The sequence below is a fragment of the Strix aluco genome, chromosome 2, assembly GCF_031877795.1.
Source record: "Strix aluco isolate bStrAlu1 chromosome 2, bStrAlu1.hap1, whole genome shotgun sequence".
Classification (NCBI taxonomy): Eukaryota; Metazoa; Chordata; class Aves; order Strigiformes; family Strigidae; genus Strix; species Strix aluco.
In genome coordinates, this window is record NC_133932.1 from 9,156,053 (window position 1) to 9,182,704 (window position 26,652).

The 26,652-nt window shown below is 41.4% G+C and overlaps 1 gene segment (V, D, J or C); it reads right to left on the reverse strand.

Moving 5' to 3' along the window:
- Window positions 1-6,581: 6,581 nt before the first annotated feature.
- LOC141917673 (T cell receptor beta constant 2-like) overlaps window positions 6,582-26,652 on the reverse strand; it is a 51,556-nt gene continuing 31,485 nt past the window's right edge. The window contains 5 exon segments of the C gene segment in view: window positions 6,582-6,913; window positions 9,051-9,157; window positions 10,191-10,208; window positions 10,590-10,925; window positions 13,627-13,679. Of these exon segments, the coding sequence occupies window positions 6,887-6,913; window positions 9,051-9,157; window positions 10,191-10,208; window positions 10,590-10,925; window positions 13,627-13,679 (541 nt within the window).

Below are 26,652 nucleotides of genomic sequence, written 5' to 3' on the forward strand. Positions count from 1 at the left end.
ACCCATCCTGCACCTATTTCTCTGACTTCCTTCTTGCCCAATTTTCATAGAAAAAGATTTGGTTTTGTCTTAAAAAAAATATTCCAGAGTCATGTATTTGTTAAAAGTGTAGGCTTCTTTTCCTTACCTAGCATTGTTACCCGGGGTCCCAGGACCAAACTGCTGAATATGTATCACAGTACTACAGAGACTATCCCAAAATATACCCATCCCTGTAACAAAAATATGAGGGAGCAATATGAACATCCAATGTGAAAAATCCAGGAAGGAGATGTATCATCCTAGGAGACAATCTCAGGAACTGATGCTCACAGGAGACGTTGCAAGAATGCTGATAGTGCTAACAAGTAGGTCACAGAAGCCACTTCCCAAAAAGAACTGGTGTAAATGCTATTGAGAAACGGATAATATGGTAGTGGGAGGGTAGATATAGTAGACCTTCTTGTATCCTCCTTCCTAGAAGTCATTTACCTGACATGGCACTTCTCCTAGCAAGAAGACTGTTTGTAAACATGTTGAAATTACTATTTTTTTCTTATGATGATACTGTACACATTTCTCCTCATCCCTCAACCAGACAGAATCTTCCAAGGCTGCATGTGGGAGAAACAATATCGCTGGCATGTGGCTGCTCATTAATGACAACAAACCTGCTGATTTCTCTTCGGAGGATGACCTGCTTGAGACTGTCCTGTAATGGTGAAAATATATATAGAATGGTGATGGACTGAGCAAAATGTATTTTTACACACACAATCTGCCATGAAGTCTAGGTTAGACATCCTCCCATGTGAAGACAAACAGGAATGCTGCCAGGATTTCGTTACAGGACAAAAAGACTTTTTAATGTGGGTGACTTCTGGGCATCAGGAGGAGAGGATTCTCTATGTTTTGTCCACCTGATCTTGCTGGGCATACTCCTCAGGAGTATGATCTCAGAGTTAATCTTCGGAGTTTATCCCTTCTCAGGGATATAAAGGTCTCCCAAAGAAATGCATCACTGTGTCAGCAGTGTTCCTACAATGGTTGAACTTCATACAAAAACAGTGCTTCCTTCAGCTCCACCACCAGTGGTTGAGGACAAGGTTTTGAAAATGCAAGAGTCTTGCTTATATACAGTCAACTTTAGAAAATAGATGGTCTTGTCTGTGTTGCATGTCTGTATTGCAGAGACATCTGGAAAGATAGAAGGGCTCCTATACCTCTGTATGCAGAGTTGTATTGTGTTATTTGTCTTCTGTGACCCACTATCACTCACTAAGCCAACCTTGTATTTATATCTAATGAGAAACAGAAAGGGGAGATGGCTGTGATAGGCTGAAAACTAGAGACACTGACATGGGTATGAACATATCATACAGATGCTAAATACTAGTAGGAAGCTAAACAGCACAGGTACACTAACAAGGAAGAGGTGAGGGTTGTTGTCACAGGATGATTTAGGGGTGAGGTAGTCACAAGAAGACAAAACACCACTCAGTGACATAGAATCTAAAGTATATTTACTAAGTGGGAGTGGGCTGGGTATAGTGAGTAGATAGCAATTCCTATGATAAGATTTCTGTCATGTGCACACACACACACACTGTACAGCAAACACATCAATCAAACCTTCCAGTGCAGCTGAGGCCAGCACTCTGGACTCAGGTGAACAAGGCACTCACTCCAACCTAAGTCCAGGATGGTCACCTGGATTTTAATGTGGATCTCAGGCTCAGCCTTCTACGGTATTGGACATTCATTAATGTGTTTGTGTAGAGGAGCTCATCTGAAATATTTCTATAACTTAGATTGTTGGCATAAGTCAACATTGGCCTTGCTAGTCATGCCACACCAGGTGGACCGCTTTGACTTTCTCCATATCTGAAGCCAATCAGCATTTTTTACCTGGGTGACAATCATCTTGTAGCCTCTCACTGGGTATGTAACAAGGATGTAAAGTTTTTAACAGTTTTGACAACTGTAGTCCAGAATTCTCAGGTAGGCCTCCCTAATAATAGTGATCTGTGCTTTGTTTCTCAGCACATCTTGGAATCACCTAATGAATGAGAACAGGATGGACGTAGTCAAAGTCTCATTCTATCTGAGTGGTACTTGCAGACAGGCTTCACTCTGTGATACTTTCTGTTAGGGCCTGAGTGTGCCTGTAGGCATTGATGTCCCCAACTACCCTCATCTGGGACTGCCATGGGCCCAGGATCTCTATTTAAGCTTAGACCTGGACCTTCAATTCTTCCCTGATCTATGTTGTAGGTGTACCTGTATCCAGCCCTGTCTCTGATCCTGCCTCCTGAAAGGACTTTGTACCTATGTTGCAGGTAGCTTGTCTTCTGAATGGACCCCTCATATGCACATTGTAGCTTGATTCCAGTCATGTCTTTGGCCCTGTATCTTGGATAGACTCTGAACCATGACTCTATGCAACAGCAGCATGCTATTGTAGCAAGGAAAACTAATGCTATCCTGAGCTGCGTTAGGAGAAGTGTTGCCAGCAGGTCGAGGGAGGTGATTCTTCCCCCCTGCTTAGCTCTAGCTGAGGCCATGCTTGGAGTCCTGTGTCCAGTTCTGGGCTCCCCAGTACAAAATAGACGTGAACATAGTGGAGAGAATCCAGCAAAGGGCCACAAAAATGATTAAGGGACTGAAACATCTGTCATAGGAGGAGAAGCCGGGAGACCTGGCACTGTTCAGCCTGGAGAAGAGAAGGCTTGCAGGAATCTCATCGATGTGCACAAATACTTGAAGTATACAAACAGGGCAGAGACAGGCTCTTTTCAGTGGTACCCAGTGACAGGGCCAGAGGCAGCAGGCACCAGCTGAAACACAGGAGGTTCCTTCTGAAAACAGGGAAACACTTTATTACTGTGAGGGTGACTAAGAACTGGAGCAGGTTATCCAGAGGGATAGTGGAGTCTCCATCCTTGGAGATAATTAAAAGCTGCCTGGGTCCTGGACAACTGGCTCTGGGTGGCTCTGCTTGAGAAGGGTGGGTGGGCAAGATGACCTCCAGAGGTCTCATCCAACCTCAACTATTCTTTGATTCTGTGAAAGGCCTTCTTTTCAGTCCTGTTTATGGGCCACAGTCCAGGCTTCTTTTGCTCCTGATTGCACTTCCTGAATATATCCTGGACCTGGTTCACTGCTTGCTTTGCTTGGGACTGTTGATGAACCCTGCACCCTACTCTGCTTGCTGTGTTCAGATGCTATGGGACTGTGCCCTGATCAGTGAATGCACTGCTTGAGCTGTGGTCACCCTTGGTTCCTGGTTTGCCTTCCCCACTGGACCTTGCTACTTCTTGTCGTGTTTCTCAGCAGTATATACATAACTAATAATGCCTAGACCTGTTCATACAATCTCTCGTAGTAGTTTCCAGGTGAAAGAAGCAGAAGACAAACATACAGAATGATGAGGGGCTTCAGCAGGGAATGAAGTCCCTCAGGAAGACTTAGCAGGCATGCTGGAGAAATGACAGTATGAGCTTCAGGCATGATCTGTAGCAGGAATGATTTGTGAAAGCCTTGGATGCAAAATCAAGAAATAGAGTGTAAGGCAAGGGAGTTTTCTTCTTCCATGCAAGAGCCCAGTAATCTAGCTGGGAAGAACATAACATGAACTAATTTCTGGGAGCTGAAATCATTGAGGTGCTGAAGACTCATTGAGGTGCTGGAGCATGTTCAAAGAAGATCAATTAAGCTGGTGAAGGGTCTAGAGAGCAAGTCTTATGAGGAGCGGCTGAGGGAACTGGGGTTGTTTAGCTTGGAGAAAAGGAGGCTGAGGGAAGACCTCATCACCCTCTACAACTACCTGAAAGGAGGTTGTATCAAGGTGGGAGTTGGTCTCTTCTCCCAAGTAGCAAGCAATAGGTCAAGAGGAAATGACCTCAAGTTGTGACAGGGGAGGTTTAGATGGGAAATTAAGAAAGATTTCTTCACCAAAATGGTTATCAAGAATGGGAACAGGCTGCCCAGGGAAGGGGTTGAGTTACCATCCCTGGAGGTATTTAAAAGACATGTAGATGTGCCACTTAGGGACATGGCTTAGTGGTGGACTTGGCAGTGCTAGGTTTACAGTTGGACTTGATGATCTTGAAGGTCTTTTCCAACCTAAATGATTCTGTGATTCTTTCAAATATCTCCTGACTGAAATAAGGCAGAACTACTCAAGAATGAAGGTTCTCAACTGCTGCAACAAATTAACAAGAAAGGAGGTGATTTCTTCACTTCTTGAAGTCTTTCCATCATTATTTATTATCTCAATGAAAAGTAAAATTAATTATATTAATTTTTTGATGTGCGATATAGAAGATATCAGGATGATAATTTAATGGTCCCTTCTGGCCCTTTGACAGATACATGAGTTCATGAAAATGGCAGCTTTGAAATTAGTTTCCACACTGGTTTTGTTAGACGCCTTGGCTTGTTGATGCCAGCTGCTGTCAGCCTGAGGTCTGCTCACAGTTGACCTTTTCCAAGAAAAGGAGTCGTTTACCCAGTTTATTCTTTTGTAAGACTCCATTTGTTGGAGAGAAAGGAGATATGCACTTTCATACCACCTGTAGCTATTCTGTAATCTGGATGGCTGGGTCATCTTCAACACTGCAAAGACTGACCTAAATTATGTACAGGTCATTCTAAGCAATTAACATATGGTATAGTCAAAGATCACCTGCTCTCTACACATGTTCATCCTTCTTAGGAGTGTTTCTGACATGTCCTAGGGAGTGAAGCAATTCCTTCTGGGCCAGATCCACCAGTCTGGACAACCTTATTGTCACTGTGAAGATATCACAAGATGGGAATGGACAAGACTCTTGACCTTTGGGAACATGAGTACTTCTTCCCTTGTTTTTTGAACTCTGTTCAGCAATAGCTCTGGTCTGTTACTTTCAGTCTTCTTCCCAGGGTTACATTTTGATAGTAGTCAAACTTTAATTTTCACAGCCTTCCTGCATCTTTCACATGATACCATCATCTCATATCCTTATCCAGTGCTGGAGGCAGTAAAACAGTATGTTTGTCCTCTGGCAATATAAAAACACTAGCATCACTCGATCACATATCAGGGTGGATGTGGCCAAAGGTACAGGAGGACATTCTGAAGAGCCGTGTGAGTGTTAAACAGAAGTACACAATAGATGGAATGCTGTTCACACATGTCCTGCCAGTGTTTCTTTTTGTGTAAGAGTTAAAAAATATGTTTGTTATACTCTTTTATTCCCATTCTGAAATATATACATTATTTTTTTGTCCAAATAAGTGTCTAAGCTTCATTTACTTGCATTTACCCATATTTTAGCTTCTGTACTATGAGCAAAAGAGCAACTTGGTCTTCATGTAAGATTTAGTACTTGGCTTCTGTGATGACAACAGCATCAGTGAGGCCCTTCTGTAACAGCAGTGGGGGTTACATTTCATAATAGATGAATAGGGGAGCTGTGCTGGTGTGTAGATGCGTCTGTACTTCCCAACTGGCAACATGCATGACATTGCAGGCAATACCAAAAAAGACTAAAGACTTCTACTTTTTTCCTTCCTCTGCACCCAGTAAATTTATGGTCGTAAAACCACAGGAACACCTTTTCTGCCCCTCACCTGAATTTTTCTTTTCTGCATTTAGTCTAAGATTGGACCCATCTTTGCAGATTCTGAACTGCTGTGGTACAAAAACTATTGACAAGTTTGGGATGAAACATGGAAAAGTCTATTTTTCCTAATGCTGAGAAAATGTACCACTGTCCATCTAAATAGTGCTGTGCAGTAGGCATGGGTTGGTTAATGCCATAAATACTCTAAGATGGCCAGAAGTGAATCGTAAGTTCTAGCTATTTTGTTTGGGGCTACTGAATCCAATAGCCCAATAGTGTCAAGGCTGCTGCAGCTCCCTTTGCCTTGGTCCACCCAGTAGCAAGGCTGAATGTGCATTCCAATAGACATACAACCACATGCACGGTACAAATACATGTATACACACAGCCAGCCGCACAAATCAATACAGACAGAAACACTCATGCAAACACAGATAGCACTAACAGACTTCAACATATGAGCCTCTGAGGCCTGCAGCCCCACTCCACTTCCTGGTAGAGAACCCCTCACTCACAAACACAAACCCTCAGGCACTCCTTCATGCACACGTGCATGTGCACACACACACACAAACACACACGCTGGATCCCAGTAGCAGGCCTTAGACACTCAGTGTACCCAGCAACTGGCCCCAAACTCCCTGGTCCTCCAGTTGCCTCATACACCCACACACACACTGGGACCCACACTTACACACTATAGATCTCCCAGAAACTGGCCTTAGACATGCAGTCTGCTTGCCAGCTGGCCCTCAAAGCTCTCTTTCCCAGTTGCTGGTACTGGAATGTGAAAGCCTCTGAAGCCTGCAGCCCCACTCCAGTTGTTGGTACACACTGTAAGTACTGGATGAGCCTTCTACTGTCCTCATAACAGATAAGATATTGTCAGTGAATATTCTTTAATGAGAGTTCCTTATAATACTACACATCACTGGAAGTTGTGTTGTAGGACATTATTGCTACAAAAGACCAAATTAAATAAACAGCAACTCATGCTTCTTGAAAGGAAAAGAAGCTAAAACTTTATTTGTAATTCAAGGAGCTAGGTTCTCAGTGTCTGAGCATTAAGAAGGTATTAGCTTTAAAGATATGATACTATATGATACGATATGATACAATATGGAAGTACAAGGAAAACCCACCATTGATTACAACAACGTGGAAAGAACAGGAGGGAGACAGAGAATCACCAAGAGATAATATTCAGAAGTTCTTAGACAGAAGCATAGATCCTTTGCTATGGAAAAGTAGAAAGTATAATTTGATGTGTTCCTGCTGATGTGATGAAGAGCACTCTTCATTTATTCTCTATATAACTTGCCACCAGCCTAGTTGAAAACAAAACAGAATAAATAAGTTAAAAAAAAAAACCAAACCCAAAAAGGAACAAATACAATAGTCTAGGAAATAATAGGCCATATTTATCAGTGCCCCAAGTGTTTTGTCTCCTGAGAGCATTAACAGAAACGACTATGTTGTATCTCCATGCTTTCTCCCTTTTTTGTACCAAGGAAGTGTCTTAACCTGTACAAATTATTTACTTATACTGAACTAATATCTTTACACACAACTTTGTGTGTTAGATGACAAATCTGGTGGCCATCTACATTGGTGACTACATTGGTGGGCAAAGGAAGAGCTACGGACATCATCTACCTGGACTTCTGTAACGCATTTGATACGGTCCCACACAACATTCTTGCTGCTAAATTGGAGAGACAGATGGAATGTTACATGGTTAAGGAATTGGCTGGATGACCATGCCCAAACAGTCAGTGGCTCAATGTCCAAGTGGAAACTAGTAACGAGTGGTGTCCTCAAGGGTTTGTACTGGGACTGATACCATTTAATACCCTCATCAAACTGTCATTGATAGTGGGACTGAATACACTGTCAGCAAGTTTGCCAATGACACCAAGCTGGGTGGTGCAGTTGATATGCCTGAGGGAAGGGATGCCATCCAGAGGGACCCAGACAAGCTTGAGGAGTGGGCCCATGTGAACACCATGAAGTTCAACAAGGCCAAGCACAAGGTCCTGCAACTGGGGGTCTGGGCAATCACTAGGATCAGTACAGACTAGGGGATGAATGGCTTGAGAGCAACCCTGTGGAAAAGGACTTGGGGATATGGCGGACAAAAAATTGTATGTCGGTTGGCCATATGCACTTGCAGCCCAGACAGACAAGTGTATCCTGGGATGTATCCAAAGAAGGGTGGCCAGCAGATTGAGGGAGGTGACTCTGCCCCTCTACTCTGCTCTCATGTGACCCCACCTGGAGTACTCCGTCCAGTTCAGGGGGCCCCCAGCACAAGAAAGACATGGGCGTGCTAGAGCGGGTCCAGAAGAGGGCCACAAAAATGTTCAGAGGGCTGGAACACCTCTCCCATGAAGAAAGGCTGAGAGAGTTGGGGTTGTTCAGGCTGGAGAAGAGAAGCCTCTGGGGAGGCCTTCTTGCAGCCTTTCAATATACAAGCAGATTTATAAGAAAGACAGAGACTTTTTAGTAAGGCCTGTAGTGACAGGACTAGGGGCAATGTTTTAAACTGATACCAGGTAGCTTTAGATTAGATATAAGGAAGAAACATGTTATGATGAGGGTGGTGAGACACTGGAACAGGTTACCCAGAGGAGCTGTGGATGCCCCATCATTGGAAATGTTCAAAGTCAAGTTGGATGGGCCTTTGAGCAACTTGATCTAGTGAAAGATGTTCCTGCTTATGGCAGGAGGATTGGACCAGATGATCTTTAGTGGTCCCTTCTGACCCAAACTGTTCTGTGGTTCTATAATTGTGATTCAGTAAAGTACAAACCTACCTCCTCTAGTATCCTTGAAGAAGGACACAAAGTCATAACTGTGACTGTATTCATACTCACCCTCAACTCCACCAGGTCCCTTTTCAAATACATCTCCCAGTCCTGCTTTTAAAGGAACAAGTACGGAGGCTTCCACTACTCTCAGTAGGAATATCTTTCAGCCATATGAGATACTTACTGATAAAAACTATTTCCTGGTAGTTAGTTAAACTTCTCCCATTTTTTCAGATTTATCCCATTGTTCTTTGTAAATTTTTCTAAATATTTGTTCAGATTTATCCCACATATCTCCTCAAAAACCCTGCTTATTACTTTCACTGCAGGCATGAGTCCCTTTCCAATGCTTACAGAAAAGTATGATATATATGATATTTCTCTTCTTTACTTTCTGGAGAAGTTGTCCTTAATTCTCATCTTTTTCCATGTGCTTAAAGAGTATTTTGAGAATGAATTTCTCTGCTAGATAGCATTGATTTTATTTGAGTTCTGGAAACACAATAATAGAAAACTCATTACGTGATTTTTCAACCTAGCCTTCACAAATCCTGGCAGAACACATGGAGAACAACCCCACAGCTGAGAATAGATCTAGTCTGTATCCACTTGTACTAGTGAGTAAGATCAACCTTCAAGTGGCACACTAGCCTACCTTGGCTGTCCACACCAGACTGCTCACCAAAACTGCATAGAGCAAGGCTTTGCCACAGAGAATGAGGTAAGTGAGCTTCAGAGAATTTCCATACCGCAAGTAGGACTCTGCAAATCAAACAGCATTTGTCTATTGAATTATCGTCATCACAAGAGACTAGATCTAATGTAGCTTTAATCAAATAAGAACCCTTGAAAGCTTTAGCTAAGCAACACAAAGGAACTAGAGCCAAATGAATGGCTCTGTTGACACGAGATAGCAAGGGATGGGAAAGAACACTGTGATTCAAAGAACTAAAAGAGAAATCGAGTCTAGGAAAGACAGAGATTGGCTTTATGATAAGAAAGTATGTCCTGACTGGGAATGTTTAACCATTGTGTTGCCACACCTACTGAAAAACTGTTCATGTGAATCCCTCCTAGGAACTCAAATTAAGCTGAACCACAAGATACTTTTTTTTTTTTCACTTGTTATTGTCAGTGGCCTTGTGAATGCTGCAGACTTTTATTCTTGTAGATTTTTCATTCTTAAAGAATTGCAGTAGTATTGAGACACCAGCCTGGTCTTGGTTCAGCCCTAAGATTCCTGAAGCGTTAAAGAAGTTGGTGAAAAAAGATAGTGAGTAAGTATGAGTACATAGAGGAAAGAAACATAATTTTTAATATGGAAATACTCGTAGTTTAGAGGGGAATGTGACTTGTAATGAGAAGTATTCTGAATTTGATACTAAAAAATATTCAGAATTCTGGATTCTGAATCTTGTCATAATAACTTGGCTAAGTATGAATTTATTCTTTCATGGCTGAGCAAGCAGCTTCCTAACAGAAGTCAGTGTTAAGGACTTGGAGATGATAAAAAGAACAAGTGACACTCTATAGGAAGGTTCCACAATTTCTTCTATTATTTCAAAAGGCAATCATAAAGAAGAGCTAAAAAAACCAAAACACAGCTACTTACAGCATGCACGTACAATCCTCCCAAAGTCTGTCTTTTTTTTTTTTTTAATCTAACGTACAAATCACTTAGATTAAGAAGTACAAGTAATTCTTGTAGTAGAAATCTCACACACCTTGCACTTAGTGTCAGTAAAACTGGAATTAAAATACATACAGATATTTGTCTGTGAGAAGACACTCATACCTTCCGTGAGTGCACAACCTGAAAGAAAAATGAACTGAAAGTCATGTTTCTCTTCAACGCAAACATAACACAAATTGTAGACGTTTCAGTCTACAATATACTGCCTGATTCATTTTACTATACTATTTATTTTATTATACTATGCATTTTACTATACTACAGAGATTTCTCAGTGAAAATATGAAGAAACCTTTGAAAAACTGTAGATGTATAATGATAATATAAATACAGGAATGTGAAGAGACATATGCAAATACCTACATATTTACATATATATTTTTGCCATGACAACACCTTGTATAGAAGCTGGATATAGATGCGTTTCACATCATAACCTACACCCTTCTTATTTGTGATTTAATAGTTTGTACAGCATGGTGATACATATTTTTTACTCACCAGCATCACCGTAGATGAATTTGTTTATCGATTCCAGTGTTCCATTCTTAAAAAAAGTGGCAACACACTCAAAACGATTCAAAGGGTTGAACCATTCCTGGGCTGAGATCCTCAGTCGGCTGGTCAGTGAGTAGGTACTCCCATTCTGTGTGGAAAACTCATCTGTCCCCACCCCGTCTGTCCTTTTAGCACCATTCACCTTCCAGAATAATTTCAGGTAGTCAGGGTAGAAACCAGAGGCCAGGCATACCAGTGTGGCCTTGCTCTTCTGTTGGATCTCCTGCTTTGATGGGGAAAAGATGGCCACAGCTGGAGGTATGATTTCATCGTTCTTCCCTGAAATGAAAAGCAGTATCTCCCAGAGCCTTCCATTACAGTCTTCAGTAAGAAACCCCTTAAAATTGTACTGTATGTGTGCTGTGTCACTCCGGATATATCTGGCCTTTTAACAACTTTCTATTAGATGATTAATATCTATTAGATCCATAGACACCAGGAAACTGAAAGCATTTTTCTTCACCTATTTTACAGAAACATAAAAGGTCTGGCTACAGAAATGCATGAGTTTCTAGTATTGTCTCTGTCAGAAGATTATGAAAGCTGAAAAGAAGCTGAAAAACAGGTAGGCAGAAAACTACCCAGTAGTGCTATAAGGCCTGTATTTGTATTATTGTACTAATAGATAAGAGTCTGTGTTATAAGGCACAAGCATCTTCACATTCCTGGAGATGTAGTAAGACATGATACTTATTGCAGTGCTCAGAATTATACTGCCATGTGATACCCTACTTGGGTTCCCCCAACTAAGAGGTGACTTGAAAGGAGGAAGCTAATCTTTCTCAATGTCTGAAGTGAAGGACACTTTAGGTAGGTAACCTGAATCTGCCTGGGACAAGTTTTGCTTTAGGTCTTAACTTGCGATCCTTTTTTAAGACTATGAAATATCTCTTTATGTTATTTGTTATTTAGGATACCCTAGGTATGAGAAGCCCTCGTCCTAGACTACACATCTTCCCCAAATGATGCAAGATTCTATACACTCACAAACCAAAAGTTGTCCCCTGTCCTAAAGGGTTTAATACCTGCATATAAGACTAAAGACAAGACTTCTACAGTCAAAAAGATATACAAGGCAACAAGGAGATGTTACTCAGAAGCTAGGCAGTGACCCTAAAAGTGACCTTTTATTTTTTTTTCCCCATACACTTCATTAGAGTGCCTTTTTAACTCATGATAAGCCCATCAGGTCTGCAGAATGCACATGGAAACAGAAATGCAGAGAACTATGGAGCCAAAGAGAAAACTTTTACTTTTTTTCAGTGTGAAGACACTATATATTGTAGATGTTCTTCCTGGTCACTCCCTCCTTTCTAGAGTGGAGAGAATTAGCAGAATTAGCAGGAACTTGTATCTTGCATAGATCTTGACCCCTAAGCTCTAGTGTTTGCTTTCAGCTGTTAGGCTTAATCATGATTGTGAAAAAACATGAGATTGTACAGACTTCAGAATAGGTAACTAGATAGTAATGGAGATTATTCCCTAGAAGGTTTGCCACTGCTCTGCTTTCCTCCTAGTGGATATGAGGAGAGGTTGATCACTTTTACTGATCCCTTCTAGTACTTGGCTTTATGAATATTTTTCCTATCCTGAAAGTATCTCTGACAGAAGTTCATTGGCTTATAGCCTAAATGGCTAAGGAGTGAAGACATAGAAACAGATAGGGAGAACACAAAAGAAAAATGAGAGAGCTTTAACAGACTAAACCAAAAAAAGACAGAGAGGAAGACAGGTGGAAAAGGCAGACAGAAAGAATGATAAAACTACTGGAAAGACAAACAAAACCAAAGAATAAGCATGCATGAAATAGAATAAGGGGACTTGTACAAGCAAGAGCAGAGACAATGAGAAAAGAGTGTTATCAGCTGCCCATTCTGTTCTGATCTTCCACAGTGTTCGTGGCAGACACTACCACAATGCTCGATCACTTCCATGCATAAACTCATGCATTCCCTGTCACACATTATTCACCCACCTAAGAGAAAAGGTACCACAGTTCTTCCATTTCCATCATGGCAAGGTCAGTTTCATGATTTTTTGTTATCTTTCACTCTTACTCTCATTTTAAAATCATCTGTGTATATGCTACATATTAATGCAAGGGAAATTTTCAAGTCTCCTCCACATTGAGCACTTGGGTTAATCACAGCTACTTATCTGTAACTCTGAGCACAGTGCCAACTCCAAAGGTAAGTAGAGCAGTTAAAAAGCACAGCTGTACACAATCAGGCTATAACCTGCAGTGTCATTATGCTCTTCTTGCCAGCCACTTAGTTCTGTAAAATGGTACTGTTTAAAGGCACCGTCACCAATGTGTATTTCTATAGTTTGCTATCAGACGTGGCAGTAGCAGATGGAGATGATTATTTTGCCCTGTAATTCTAAAATGCCTTGATACAGATGATGTTAAATCCTTTCCTGAGAGGGGAGAAGGCAGAGAAAGCAAAGGGGGGAAAGAAAAAGAATAGAGAAGTCCACTGAGAGAAAAAGAATATAGTCCTTTTTGAGAATTAAAAGCGATTAAAAGGACTGTTAGAGGAATCCTGTGTCCCAAAGCAACTTTAGGCAGCCTGTCCACCATCTAATGGAGAGGGGAGCAAAGTACCAGCAAGACTACTCTTTCCCCACCTGATTCATTCAGCAGACACAAGAATCCAGACTTCTGAAATGTGGCTTTTGATTGTTACATAGATGAACTGCAAAAACTTGCAGACCAAAGAATTTCCTAACTTCTATAATGTTTTCTTGGAGAATGGGAGGAAACAGAAGACAAAGGCAACAGACACAAGGATCTCAAAATTCCTGCCTGCAAATCCTATACTTCCATGCTAGCACACCTCATTTTAATAAGCAACCAATAAAACATTAATCCTCTCCTCATGGCTGTACGAAAAATTATCATTATTCTACTGTTAATTAAGAATGCTCTTGTCCCTAAACCAGTATCACACATATCACAGAGATTTGACTTCTGTCTTACCTAGGACTGTAAGTTTTGTTCCACTGCCAAAGTCCAGTCTTTCATTATTCACACTGTTTTGCAGCTGCAGGAAAACCTCTCCTCTACTCTCAGTCAGCTGAGCCAAAACTGTGGACTAACCCTCCCCTCATGCAGTACCAGCAAAAGAAGCAGCACAAAGTACATTAATTTATTGTCCCTCAAAAAAATAAAGGTCTGTAAGGGAACACCACTACATCTGTGTGTCTAACCAGGTGAGATCAATCTCAGAAATACCTCTTCCAGAGCTCTTTTTATTCAGGCTTAGGTGAATCAGCTACAGCAGCTTTCACCATTTCTTTAGAAGACATTTATCTGTTTATCTAGGTGTACTATTAGAAAATATTTCCCATATGCAGACAGAGTAATTTTATTTGCTTATTTTCAACTAAACAGCCTCATTTCCTTAATTTCCTCATTTCCTTTCAACATCATCAATATTCTTCTCTTGTAAAATAAATGTTTGGGGTTTTTTTGCTTACAAAATAACTTGTAATATATAACACAGGACACTGGTCCACTGTCCCCACTGTAGCAGTTCCTAAACATCCCTCCCTTTCTCCTTCCCTAGAAGGAAGTCTCTGCTTTTATTCTCTCTGTTCTCTTAGCTATGATTATTAAATTTAGCTGCATAATTTATTATGGACAATGAGGGATGAGTGTATTGATTTTCATCAGCTCAGGCACCTCAGATTCACACTGGATTTAAAAATCAGTGCTGATCACTGATTTTTTCCTGTGGGGACTGAATTTTATCACTTGTAATCATTTTATTCTGCAGTAGAACAGCATGGTATATTGATGCCTGAGGCACCAATTCTTATGATTCCAGGAGCAATACAATGAGAAGAAGAGATCACCATCATTTATCAGAGTCTTAGAAGCAGCCTTGATTTCCCCTGAATTTGGAGAGAGAGCAAATTCCGAAATGTGTCCCAGAGAAATATCCCGAGAGATACTTTTATTTGAAATGAACCACATATTCTCTTTCTGTGGTTTTCAATGGCCTTTTAGCATCTATTCTGAAATAGTAAGACCGTTGTCCTAAATGATCTTTTCATCATCATCCTGACAAGCCTGTTTTGTGGAAAGAACCTTGCTGCACTGTGGAGAGCTGTTTTCTATAACAATAAGGAATTAAACAGCTGCAGAGAGCTGTTAGTATTGCTTATCAAGTTGAGTATTTACTTGTGGCTTCTGTTTTGTGAACTAAGAATGCTAAGTACACTTATTTGTCCTTCCATTATCTGAGATAGATAAAAAAATAATTTAAGTTTGTAAAGTCTTGATTTTGTTTTCTAGACCTGTCCAAAGTATAACTGCAACTCAATTCTTTCCAGACAGCGTCTCATTGACTTGTCATTAATCACCTGTAGCCCAAGGAAAACTAGCATTATGGAGAATAGTTATACTTTTGGGGAACAGTGGATTTTGCAGATGTCAATTTATTAAGAAAATATACTTATGATATGCACATATTTTTTAACACGTTCCTCATCATAATTATTTCTATGGACAACTTTTTATTCACTGAAAATGCATTAATTCAGTTCACCAACATCAAATATGCGTCCCTACCTAGAGTACTAAACTTAGTCTATTCTCCAAAGTAGACTGGGTTACTAGCACATCAGGAAACACCAGTTTGATAATGAGAGACAGAATAAGGCTGAAGTGAAGTTCTCTAAAGAGAAGACCTGGGATTTGAAGTGATTTAAAAGAGAAAATAAAAATTTCTTACCCATTACTGTAAGTTTTGTGCCATCGCCGAAAACCATGTTATTTGTAGTCACGGTGACAAAGTGTTGTATCATAAGCTAGGAAAAGGGATGCACTGCAGAAGCTTAAGCAATGTTTACTGTATCTGGAATCCCAGAGATCCCTCAGTCTCTGCCTGAAGGGTTTTGGCAGAAAACCAGCTTGAAATCCAGTTGTATAATCTGTAGCATTTATAAAAGCATTTCCCAGAGTTTTTTGATTCTTATTTTTATTGTCTACATTTCACCTCAAGTTGTTTTACAACCTTTCTCTAATCTTCATCAATATTACCTGCTTTTTTCATTTTGCAGATGTAGAAACCATGCAGATGTACCCAAAGTGGTAGGAGCTGTCATTGTCTAGAAATATAATTCCTCTACAACTAAAGCTTACTTACTCTCAGTACTCTACGCATTGTGAAGCCTTCCTTTCTGTAACTTGTGGAGTTAATAATCAAGTAATACTTGCTTTGTGGTTGTCATTGTCACATGCCTTTTCATATAGGTGGTTTTCCTCTGTGGCACTGAACTATAACAAATCCATTTGTTTTCCCTTCAATGGCAGGCCAGCCATCTTGAATAGTCTTTCAGGATCCTATTCAATTTTCTGATAGGTTAAAAGTAATCCACACAAGGAGAGTCCAGAAGAATCAGTTGACTGGTCTCAGACAAACCCTTGATATCCATTAGGAAGAAATGCAGTGGAGAAGGATTAGACAAAACCTTTGTGCTCGCAGGCATGAGTCAGTCAGTGGACACTGGAGACTCATCTAAGAGAGAAAACCCCAACACATTTTATATAGTGCCTCAGAGAGATACTTGCTACATGTCAGAATTCTTTTTCTAATGTTTTTATCACATTAATAAAGAACTATTTTGTGGTCTGTTGCAAACATTATTGCATCAGAAAAAAACTCTAATTCTCTGGTTCACATACTCTGATAGGTTTTAGGTGCATCTGCAGTCAATCTGGCTTGATGAAAATTATTTCAATATCTCAGAATCTCCTGGCTCGTTTTCCAGAGAGGACAGGCTTGGTTCTCAGATGATGAAAGTAAATACTAGCATACTAGGTCTGTCAAGAAAAAACAAGACAGAACATGCCCACTGTGCTGCAGAATTCTCTGTAACTGTCTTAACACACTCTCCCACAAGGCTTATGCACATATGGGTTTTTGTAAAGGCCTCCTGGGGAATGTATCATCGTGGCCCCCCTGTCCCCACAACGATACAACCTCGTACAAAAACAATCCCACCCATGGCTCCGCCCTCCCGTTTTTGTCACCCAGTCAGCATGAAAGATTGCCATGGGAGCCACTAGGCCACATCCTTCCTCTGCCATTGCTGTTTCGGTGTGATAGTCTGATTACCTCTTAGTGTATCCATTATCCCTGAATTTATAATTCTGACATTTTTTTCCTATAGACAAAAAAGTAATTTTTTTCTTTTATTAGCTGGTTTTAAATGAAGTTATTTTTCACTTGGTAACTTCATGACAGTGTTCATGCTGCTTTCCTTCCTACTCTTTTTTATTTCTGCACCAGGATGATAAACAGACCTCAAGTCCACAGTAACTGGTTTGCATTGAGAGCTATTTGCTTACTACAGAATACTGTTTGTAGCCTGGCCTCATTGTGAATATCCTCTTTGCTCTGTGCCACACTTGTCACAGTTGTTCTGAAAGGGAGGGAAGTAAGATGCTGAGCTCTTAAGTTTGTATTCCTCTGACTGCTCTGCTACTGGAAGAAGTACAAGCTTCTCCCAGGTGCCTGTGACTCTGAGTATGAAAAGATATGGTCTAGGAGTAAGAGCGTGCCTTCATTTTGGAGACTGTCTGAAGGGGGTGGGGACTGGCAGTAGCAGGTAACAAGATATTTTATCTCCCTCCCTTACACATAACTAAATGGAGATACAAAACTGTATTTTTTTTTTCCCCATAGGTTTGTCCAGGTATGACGTAACTCCCAAGAAGGAAAGATCTGTGCCAGTGAGACTGTGTGTCACACTGAGGCAATACAGGGGAAGACAGGCACGTGAACAAACCAGTTTGGGTCATACACAGGCCACCCTGGCCTAGTCTTCTTACATAAAAGCTCAACACATAGTCAGCAACATGACCAAGTACCTGCAGTAAGTATGTTGTTCGTATTGCTCTTTAATAGTTTCACTTCAGTCTGTCTTGATATAAAAAATAGGCTGTAAGTACAGGACACAATCCTTTGAAACAAGGTAATTCTACTAGGAAAATCACAAATTATTTTCTCTTGTTTTCAGAAAAACCCGTAATTTTTGATACAGTCTGTTCATCTGGGAACAGTTGTTAGTGTCCCGGGAAGGGAATGAGAAACATAGACTAAGCTGAAACATTTAGGACCAAGACATAGGACTGCATAAGGCAAGATATTGAACAGGTGATCTTAGGTGCCCCTACAGTATCCTGTCTTCTACAACAGAAAAACTGTGTGCTTAAGTCACTAATTGTGGGAATGACTGCAGACATTTGTCTTTGTTTAGACTGAATTCTCTTTAAATATACATTTAGGATTTTATTTGTCTGACTCTGCCTAAATACTCACACTAATAGTGAGATATTATTTGCCTGCCTTGGTTTTAGTCTGCCTCTGATCACAGCACTGTTTATTCAGGGTCTAAAACCATTCTACTAAAATTCATTTAAGATTATTCTGTCTCCTTCTTCAGTCTACAGCTCCATTAGTGGCCTTACTGTCACTAACTGACTCCCTCCCATATGATGTCTTTCATTTCAAATCACCCCTGTGTTAATTTTGAGTGAGTGTTTCTATGTTGTGCTAACATCTCCTCAGGACATGTTCATAAGGCAATTTCTGAGACATGCCAGTAGAGACCAGTCTTGTCCCACTTTGTTCATCTGTAACCTGTCAAAAGGAAAAGCCTGGTAGGCCATGAATTCACATGAGTGAGAGGGAGAGAAGAAAGACAGTTCCTTGATTTTTGTTTCCATGTCTCTTATAAGAGGCTTCATGGGCCAAGATGTGTAAAACTTCAGACAACAAGAAAAGGTGAGAAGATGCAAGCAAGAAACATTTAGGGTTATATTTTCTAATATTTCATTATCATTTTAGTGGGGGAATCTCACATTTGAAAAGTAGTGATCATATGGTATCACTTACTTCAGTCCTGGATTCTTCTTTAGAGTTTACAGAAGAAGCAGCTGCAAAGAAGCAGGCAGAACTACGAGATACTCTGAGCTTTACAGATTTGTTTTAGGGAAACTAGGAAGTTCTTTTCATAATCATTCAGTACTTCTGAGCATGAACCCCTAAAATTAAGCAACAGCTCCTTTTCAGGGCATATAAGTGTACTGAAAAGATGATGGAAGGACAGGATGTGTAAAATCACATCCTGTGGTGGGTTGATGTTGGCTGGCTGCCAGGTGCCCACCAAGCCTCTTTATAACTCCTCCTCCTCAGCAGGATGGAGGTGGGGGGAGAAAATAAGAAGAAAAAGAACTCCTGGGCTGAGATAAAGGCAGTTTAAAAAACGAAAAAGCAAAGGCTGTGTGAAGAAGCAAAGGAAAACCAGAAGATTTATTCTCTACTTCCCATCAGCAGGTGATGTTCAGCCAATTCCTGGGAAGTAGGGCCTCGGTACATGTAGCATTTTCTCTGGAAGATGAACACCTTAATAACAAATGTCCCATCTTCTCCTCCTTTCTCTTAGCTTTTTATTGCTGAGCATGACATCATATGGTATGGAATATCCCTTAGGTCAGATTGGGTCAGCTGTTCTGGCTATGTCCCCTCCCGACCTCCTGCCTTTGGAGCAGGGACAGGTGGTGGAGGTGTGTTTTGAGACACAGCCTTGATGCTGTGTGAGCACTGCTCAGTCCTCAGATAACACTGGTGTGTTATCAATACCTTTCTAGCTACAAATACAAAGCACAGCACTATGAGGGCTGCCCCATCCCAGCCAGACCCAATACACATCCCTATGCATACAGTGATGCTATGCCATCCTATGTATGTATATTTCATTTATTTCCTTCCCTTTGTTTTCCTTCTCTTCCAGTCTGTGTCTACTCAAGCTTCTTGTTAGATGCCACTGATTAGTGCCCAAGTTGTTCCACTAAAGAACAATATTGTTTCCCAAATGTTCATCTTCTGCTCCCAACCCAATACCTGTGTTGGATGATTAACACAAGGTTATCTGTCCTGTTATTTCTGTTCTGAGTCAGTTCTTGTCTCACAGAGAGCCTGAGAAACAGCAACTGTGCTGGGAGAAAATCTTCCGTTTAACATCTTCATTAATGATCTGGATGATGGGGCAGAGTGTACCCTCAGCAACTTTGCAGACAACGCCAAACTGGGAGGAGTGGCTGGTACACCACAGGGTCATGCTGCCATCCAGAGGGACCTCAACAGGCTGGAAAAATGGGCCAACAATAACCTCATGAAGTTCAACAAGGAGAAGTGCAAGGTCGTACACCTGATGAGGAATAATCCCATGAACCAGTATATGCTGGGGGAGACCCAGCTGGAAAGCAGCTTGGCAGAAAAGGAACTGGGGTTCTTGGTGGACAACAAGTTGAACATGAGCCAGCAATGTGCCCTGGCTTCAAAGAAGGCAAATGGTATCCTGGTATGCATTAGATAAAGTATTGCCAGCAGGTCAAGGGGGTTGATCCTTCCCCTTTATTCAGCATTGTTAAGGCCACACCTGGAGTACTGTGTCCAGTTCTGGGCTCTTCACTATGAGAGACATGGACATACTTGAGAGCTTTCAACAAAGGGCCACAAAGATGATTAAGGAACTGGAGCACCTCACATAGGAGAGACTGAGAGAGCTGGGGCTGTTTAGCCTAGAGAGAGAAGACTCAGGAAGGATCTGATTAATAAGGATAGGGATAAGCACCTGAAGGGAGGGGGCAAAGAAGATAGAGACAGACTCCTTTCAATTGTGCCCAGTGACAGAACCAGAAGCAATGGGCACAAACTGAAACACAGAACCTTCCTTCTGAATACAAGAAAACACATTTTTACTGTGAGGGTGACTGAGCACTGGAATAGGTTGCCTAGAGAGGTTGTGGAGTCTCCATGCTTGGAGATATTCAAAACTGTCTAGACACAGTCCTGGGCCACTGGATTTAGGTGGCCCTGCTTGAGCAGGGGTTTTGGATAAGAGGACCTTCAGAGGCTTCTTCCAACCTCAACCATTCTGTGATTCCATGGTTCTATGATTCTGTGAAACACTCCAAGAAGTTGCAGGATGACCACATCACATGGTATGGCATCATAACCTGCATAAAGATGTGACTTTACACACTCTTTCCTTCCATAATCTTATCTTTTGAGTAGCCAGCATAATCTCTAGACTGCAATTAGACTATTATTGAGAAACTGCTGTTCATTACGAATATACAACTGTTTACACAAATGTGCCCGAGATGTCACCACTGAGCATCTAAAACAAGTACCTTTGACTATGGTTTCTGTAGCTACAGCCCCCCTGCCACCTTCTACAGCAGGAGACAAAGGAGAATAAATACAAGAACAGGGAGTGTGACAAGGAGGAGAGTAACTGCTTCATGGGAAATTTCTTAGAATAGCTACTTTTTGTGCAGTGCCACTTCAAGCTGGCAAAAGAAGTACTGTATAGGAAAAAGTTGTACCTCAGAGTTAGAATAAGGAGCTGTGGCTGCAGAACTTCAAGAGGCAATGAGCGCTAGATATCTCTGTGGTTTTCTACTACTACAAGGAAATTGCACAGCTGTGACCAGTTGATAGCCAGCTCCTTAATCTGCTGAACCTTGAAGACTACTGATAAATTTGTTTTCATAGGGCCTTAAAATTGCATTTGCCACCCTAAACTAAAAATGCTCAAGAGTTGACAAATAGAAAACAATCCTTCCTCTGTTATCTTCCTAGAGCTGATAAAGCTGTTTTTCAGTGTTTATGCAAGAGCTCTGAGCTAGGACTGTAACATGATTTTCAGGAACTGGTAATATATTAAAAAAGAATAAAAAATATCTAAAAAAAAAGTCACCCAAAAGACACTCCCACAGTTACCACCATAGTGTTTACATTCCTTAATGATTCCAGCATAAACTACTTTTCCTAAAACTTTCAAAGGGCATTTGGATCACCAGTAATAATTCCAGACAGCAACAGAGTGAATGTGTTTGGTACCTGTGCAAAGATGATCTCTATATAAGAAGATCAGAGTCTGAAGAGAATAAGGAACTCAGTGTGTCTCTGCTTTGTGAGAGACAATGCTTTCCCAGTGCTTCCCTGCTGTATGTCTGTAGCCTGATATGACCAGTGAGTAGATCATGGGCCTGTGTTCTGAGGAGCAGATGAGCGCTCCATGGGAGCACATCCAGCTTTGCCACATCAGCCAGCAGCATAGTACATTTGCTACCTGTGATAGTTACGTGCTTCATATGCTATGTCTTCTGTATGAGCATATGAGACAATCAGTCTGTGCTCAACAGTATGCAGACTGTTAAAGACATGACTTAACACCACACCAGAAGTGTATAGCCATACTTTCTTAAAGATACCTTTTTCTCTCTTATGTGCTGTTTTCCTTTCTTTGAAGAAAAGGTAAGTCCTAGGTTATGCTATAAAAGACAGGAGCAGAGACAGGCAATGGCAGGTGGGGGAGCCCTAATAATACCCTGCCCTCACTTTTCCCAGGCACATCACAGAAAAACAATTCACAAGGGGAGCACCAGGTGATGGCAGCTTTTTGTGGTTTCCTTTCTCTGCCCATGAGGTTTGGTCATGAAGAGATGTCTTGGTCTGGCTCAGAACTGTGCATTTCTGTGGCAAGGAAGAGAGGGATCCCACAATTAAGCAGTGTGTGAGACAGGTGAATAAAAGTACTGCAGGGCACACTGTTGCTTGTAAAGCCACCAAGGGGCTGTCCCTTCCACAATGGCATATATGCCTGGCCCTTGTGTATGTTTCCTCCCACCTGTACTGGTGCCACCCTCCTATGTCCATAATCAGAGGCTGGGGTCTTCTCACACACCAATCTCACTGGGCTCCTCTGTCTTTGGGTGGATCATCAGTGTGTGAAAGTACCTTGAATTCTCCTTCTGCTTTGTACTCTTTCTGTGGTGCTATGGTGGGATCTGTGGAGAACTCATGGCCCAGAACATGGCTGTGCTTCTGTAGCACCAATCTTAAGAAGTATCTACTGCCTTTCACTAACCACATGAGCAATCCCTCAATTCTTATTTGTATTTCTGAAGGCTTTTTGTCTTTGAAGCTAGGTGCTGCTGCACTGCTTTGTCTGTCCCTCTTCCCTCCAAAACATCCTGGCTGTGTTCCTCCACTTCTTCCTTGTCTTTCTTCTGCTCTTCCTCCACTCTTCTCTCACATTTTTCAGAGACTCTATCTCTCACTCAGGCAAGGCGGGGATTTTATCTTAGTGCTCAACCCCCTCCCTGTACCGTGTGATCACTCGCAGCACAGAAATACGTGGCTGCATCCTTGGATGTCACATTCTTGATTGTCATAACAGAGTGATCATTATTGTCTCTGCTTATCTCAAACTTGGCCTCACTGTAACCTTCTTCATAAGAGTTCTTCATCCATGTACTAATACTTGCTACTAATTTCAGACCATTTCTTGGAGGCTGTTGGTACCAGAATATAAAGGCAAGTGTGGTATAATTCTGGTAGCAGGAGAGGTCCACAGTCTCTCCAGCTCTCTTAAGGGTTTCTTCTGGCCACTGTGTGATGAGGTGTCCAACCCCAGCACCTGCATGAGTGAAAGAGAAAGGGAGGAGGAGAAGTACAGATGATGGCCAAAATGGTCCTTTACCTCACACTAGCCCTGCATGGCCTGGATGAGAGCCATGCTGCAGATGGATCTGTTGTCTCTCACCAGGTAAAAGAGCAAGCAAAACAGTCAGCATGGCCTGTCGGCTGTCCCAGAACAGCATGTTACTGCTCACTGTGAATTAGGAGAGAAGAGACTAGAGAGAGACTGATGCCCCTCCCCTTGTTCTGATTTTTCCATCAAGGTTCAGCAGAGAAGAAAGAAGGGACAGTCCACCTTTGATACCCCCTTTGGTGAGCCATTAAAAAGAAAACTAAGTATTCATGTGGCTCTAAGTTTTGCCTTAGCCTTTCCACAAAACAGGCAGTGTTCTGAGCTCCTGACACAAGTGTGCTTGCAGACCAGTAAGTTGCTGACTGAATATTGTACTGTCTCTCATCATGCATGTCTGGGTATTGGATTTGTCAGCCATGAACCCAGGAATATTGGCCTCACAAAAAATTTTTTGACTTATTTACACCTGTGGATATAACTTGGTCCATCTTTCCAGAAGGGTTTATTCCAGTAAATGTAAACATATATTGTTTCATTCTGGAGAGATGTTCTTAATAACTTAAAGATGATACCTCACAACACAGCACTTATGTTAGACAGAAGCAAAGATGATAGACCAAGAGAGGGGAGGCACAAAAACCATGTTTATTCACATCTTAGTTTCTTCAGTTTTCCAGTCAGGGAAGCATATTCCCTGCAATTTAATCTTCCTGAGAGCTCTAATTCACTTCCTAATTACAAAAACATCTCTGACAGACTTTTTTTCTGAAAGTAAAATCTGTGCTTAAGAAGTTAAAAAGAAATTACCTGAGAAGCTATAACTTCTTCCCAGACAGGAAAGAAGATATATTCTATATGATGTATAAAAGTTTTGTATGATCTCCACTGATATGGACACTGAGCATATGAGAAGTATGTTTTTGACCATGTCTCCGGTTCAGTCCCTGCTAGTTCTTGCCACTGCAGGTCTTCTCAGGAGAAATTATTTCTTACCCATGCTCCAGCGAGGTTGAGCCCTGTGCTGGATGTATTACAGTTTCAGTGACTTGTGAGGAATTGTAGACAATACAGAGTATTTTTTTAATTACCTTCCATATCTTTTACATTTTTCTTTGAATTTTTGTGCTGCTTTCAAAGTCAATAAGGCAGTTAGCAGATGCGTTTGACCAAATTTAATACGACTTTATATTCTTTTATGGTTTTGACACAGATTATCCTTTGATGCATATTTTTAGCATTTACTCCCCACAATTTATTCTTCTTTTTTATCTTTCATGGAAGTCTTGTCTTGGTTTTTCTTGTTCTCCATCTGAATTTATTGACATTTTTCTCTTTCACCTTACTGCTAGGATGGGACATGTTGAGACACTTCCTTGGGCCATGTTGAGACAGTTCCATGAGACACTGCTGCTTTGATGAATGTCCTAAAATGACCCCTATTCATCTTGTGCATGGAGACACTACAGGATTTTTTTTTTTTTTCAATTATTGCCTGTCATGCTGGAGCTGTTAAAAACCTTTTCTTCCAGTGGTAGTCAGACCTCAGGTTCTGGAGGGAGAAACTATTTCAGAGACCTGATGGGAAATGAAACAGACAACGGAGAATGTGGAAATTAATTCTAAGATTATGCTGTGTAAGAACTCTGAGACAAGGTGAAATAATTTCAGTGCAGCTGGGCTGCATATTCTTCTCTAGTCACATGCATTAGAACTTACTACTCATTCCAGGATGAAGATTTTTATTCAAAGTAATTTTTCTGTCTCAGGAAAAAAAAAATGACTGCAGACTCTCTGAAAGAAGGAAGTATCTGGAAGATGTAACTCAGGACCTCTAGTGTGTCTCTCAGGAATTGCCTAACATGTTGCTGCCTTCTGAAGAGTAGCTAGATTTACAGCCCTTTTGTTTTTCAGTTCAAAACCTCTAATTCTTTCAGTCTGTTTTCTCTTAAGATTAAAGAAGAAACAAGTGAAAACAAAAAAGTACCAATACAAAGGCAAGTATGGTCGAGCTTCCCAAACCAGAACCTGAACTACTGGATTTGAGGAAGAATAGACATAGGAAAATAGAGGAATAAAGTTATAAAAGGGGCCAGTCACATGTAAACAGGTTGCTGGTGATTATGGTTGTCTACCTATGCCTTGTATCTGCTTAGCTCAGTGTATCCATGTCTTATTAAATTCCATTTCTAAGTATTTCTCTGATGCCTGTCTATGCTGTGTGCATGTGTTTTTTTATGGAGGTCTAAGTGCTAAGAACTGGAGTCAGACCATAGATACCAGCAACCAGAGAGACCAGAGTGAATGAACTTAAACACCAGAATCTGACGTAGGGCCACAGGTAAGAGTGGCCATGTGTTCGTCATGCCAGCAACTGGGGCAAGGGAGGGTGAGTGAGTGAGTGTGTGTGATCACTAGTGAAAATGAAGCCAGACTAGCTGGCAAGTAAGTAAAGTGACCTGGCTTCCAGATGTGTGATGTGTGTGTGTGTGTGTCTCTAATGCAAGGCCAGTGTGAGGTAGCAACCAGAGGGAGCAGGGAAGTCCCAGACACCTATTGGAGAGGGGAGTGGTGTGTGTTTAGGGAGAGGGGTGTGTGTGTGTGCATGCGTGCATACCAGCAATTGGAGTGGGGCTGCAGAACTTGGGAGCTCATAGGTCCAGGTGCTGACGAATGTGGTGACTGGGATCCAGGGGCAGCTACTGGGCATACTCAGTGTCTAAGCACAGCTATAGAAAAGATGCACATTGTACATATGTATACATATATTTCCCACTATTGAACCTTCATCCAACTCAGCCAGAGAGAGACACAGGATGAGGCCATCGGTGCTGTTTCTGTTTGTGTGAGTGGTGAGTGCATCTGTCTGCATTGATCTGTGTAGTCAGCTGTGTATACATATATATATGCATTGTATACACATGTGTCTACTGGGAAGGCATTCTCAGCCTTGTTACCTGCTGGATCAGGAGCATGTAGCTATGTCAGGCTACCAGATTTAGTCCAGCCTAACAGTGAGCCTCAGGGAAAGCAGTGGGGTCTCTTTCTTGAGGGAAAAAGAGACTGTAGAAGAGATGTGACACTGAGGAAAGAGCTGAGGTACACTGTCTACATGGAAGAGAACCAGAGGAACAAGGAAAGGCTTCATACTGAAGAGTGTTTAACAAAACTTGGAAACAATAAGAACTTGCTTAGCAGAGGTTTGTGCTGGATTTGGACACTAATGTCATGAAACAGAGCATCAAGCAAAAACTGGCTTTCCAGTCCAGAATGATAGAGAAAAATGACTGTTGCAACACAAGGAAGGCACTGGCATCCCATTTTCAGAGCTACATATAGGCTTAGTACTTAAGGCCAGGACTAGGACTGTGTCCAGGTCAATGGTGATTGTATGCAATTACCATCAGATGGGTCTTTAGTCTTAGCAGAT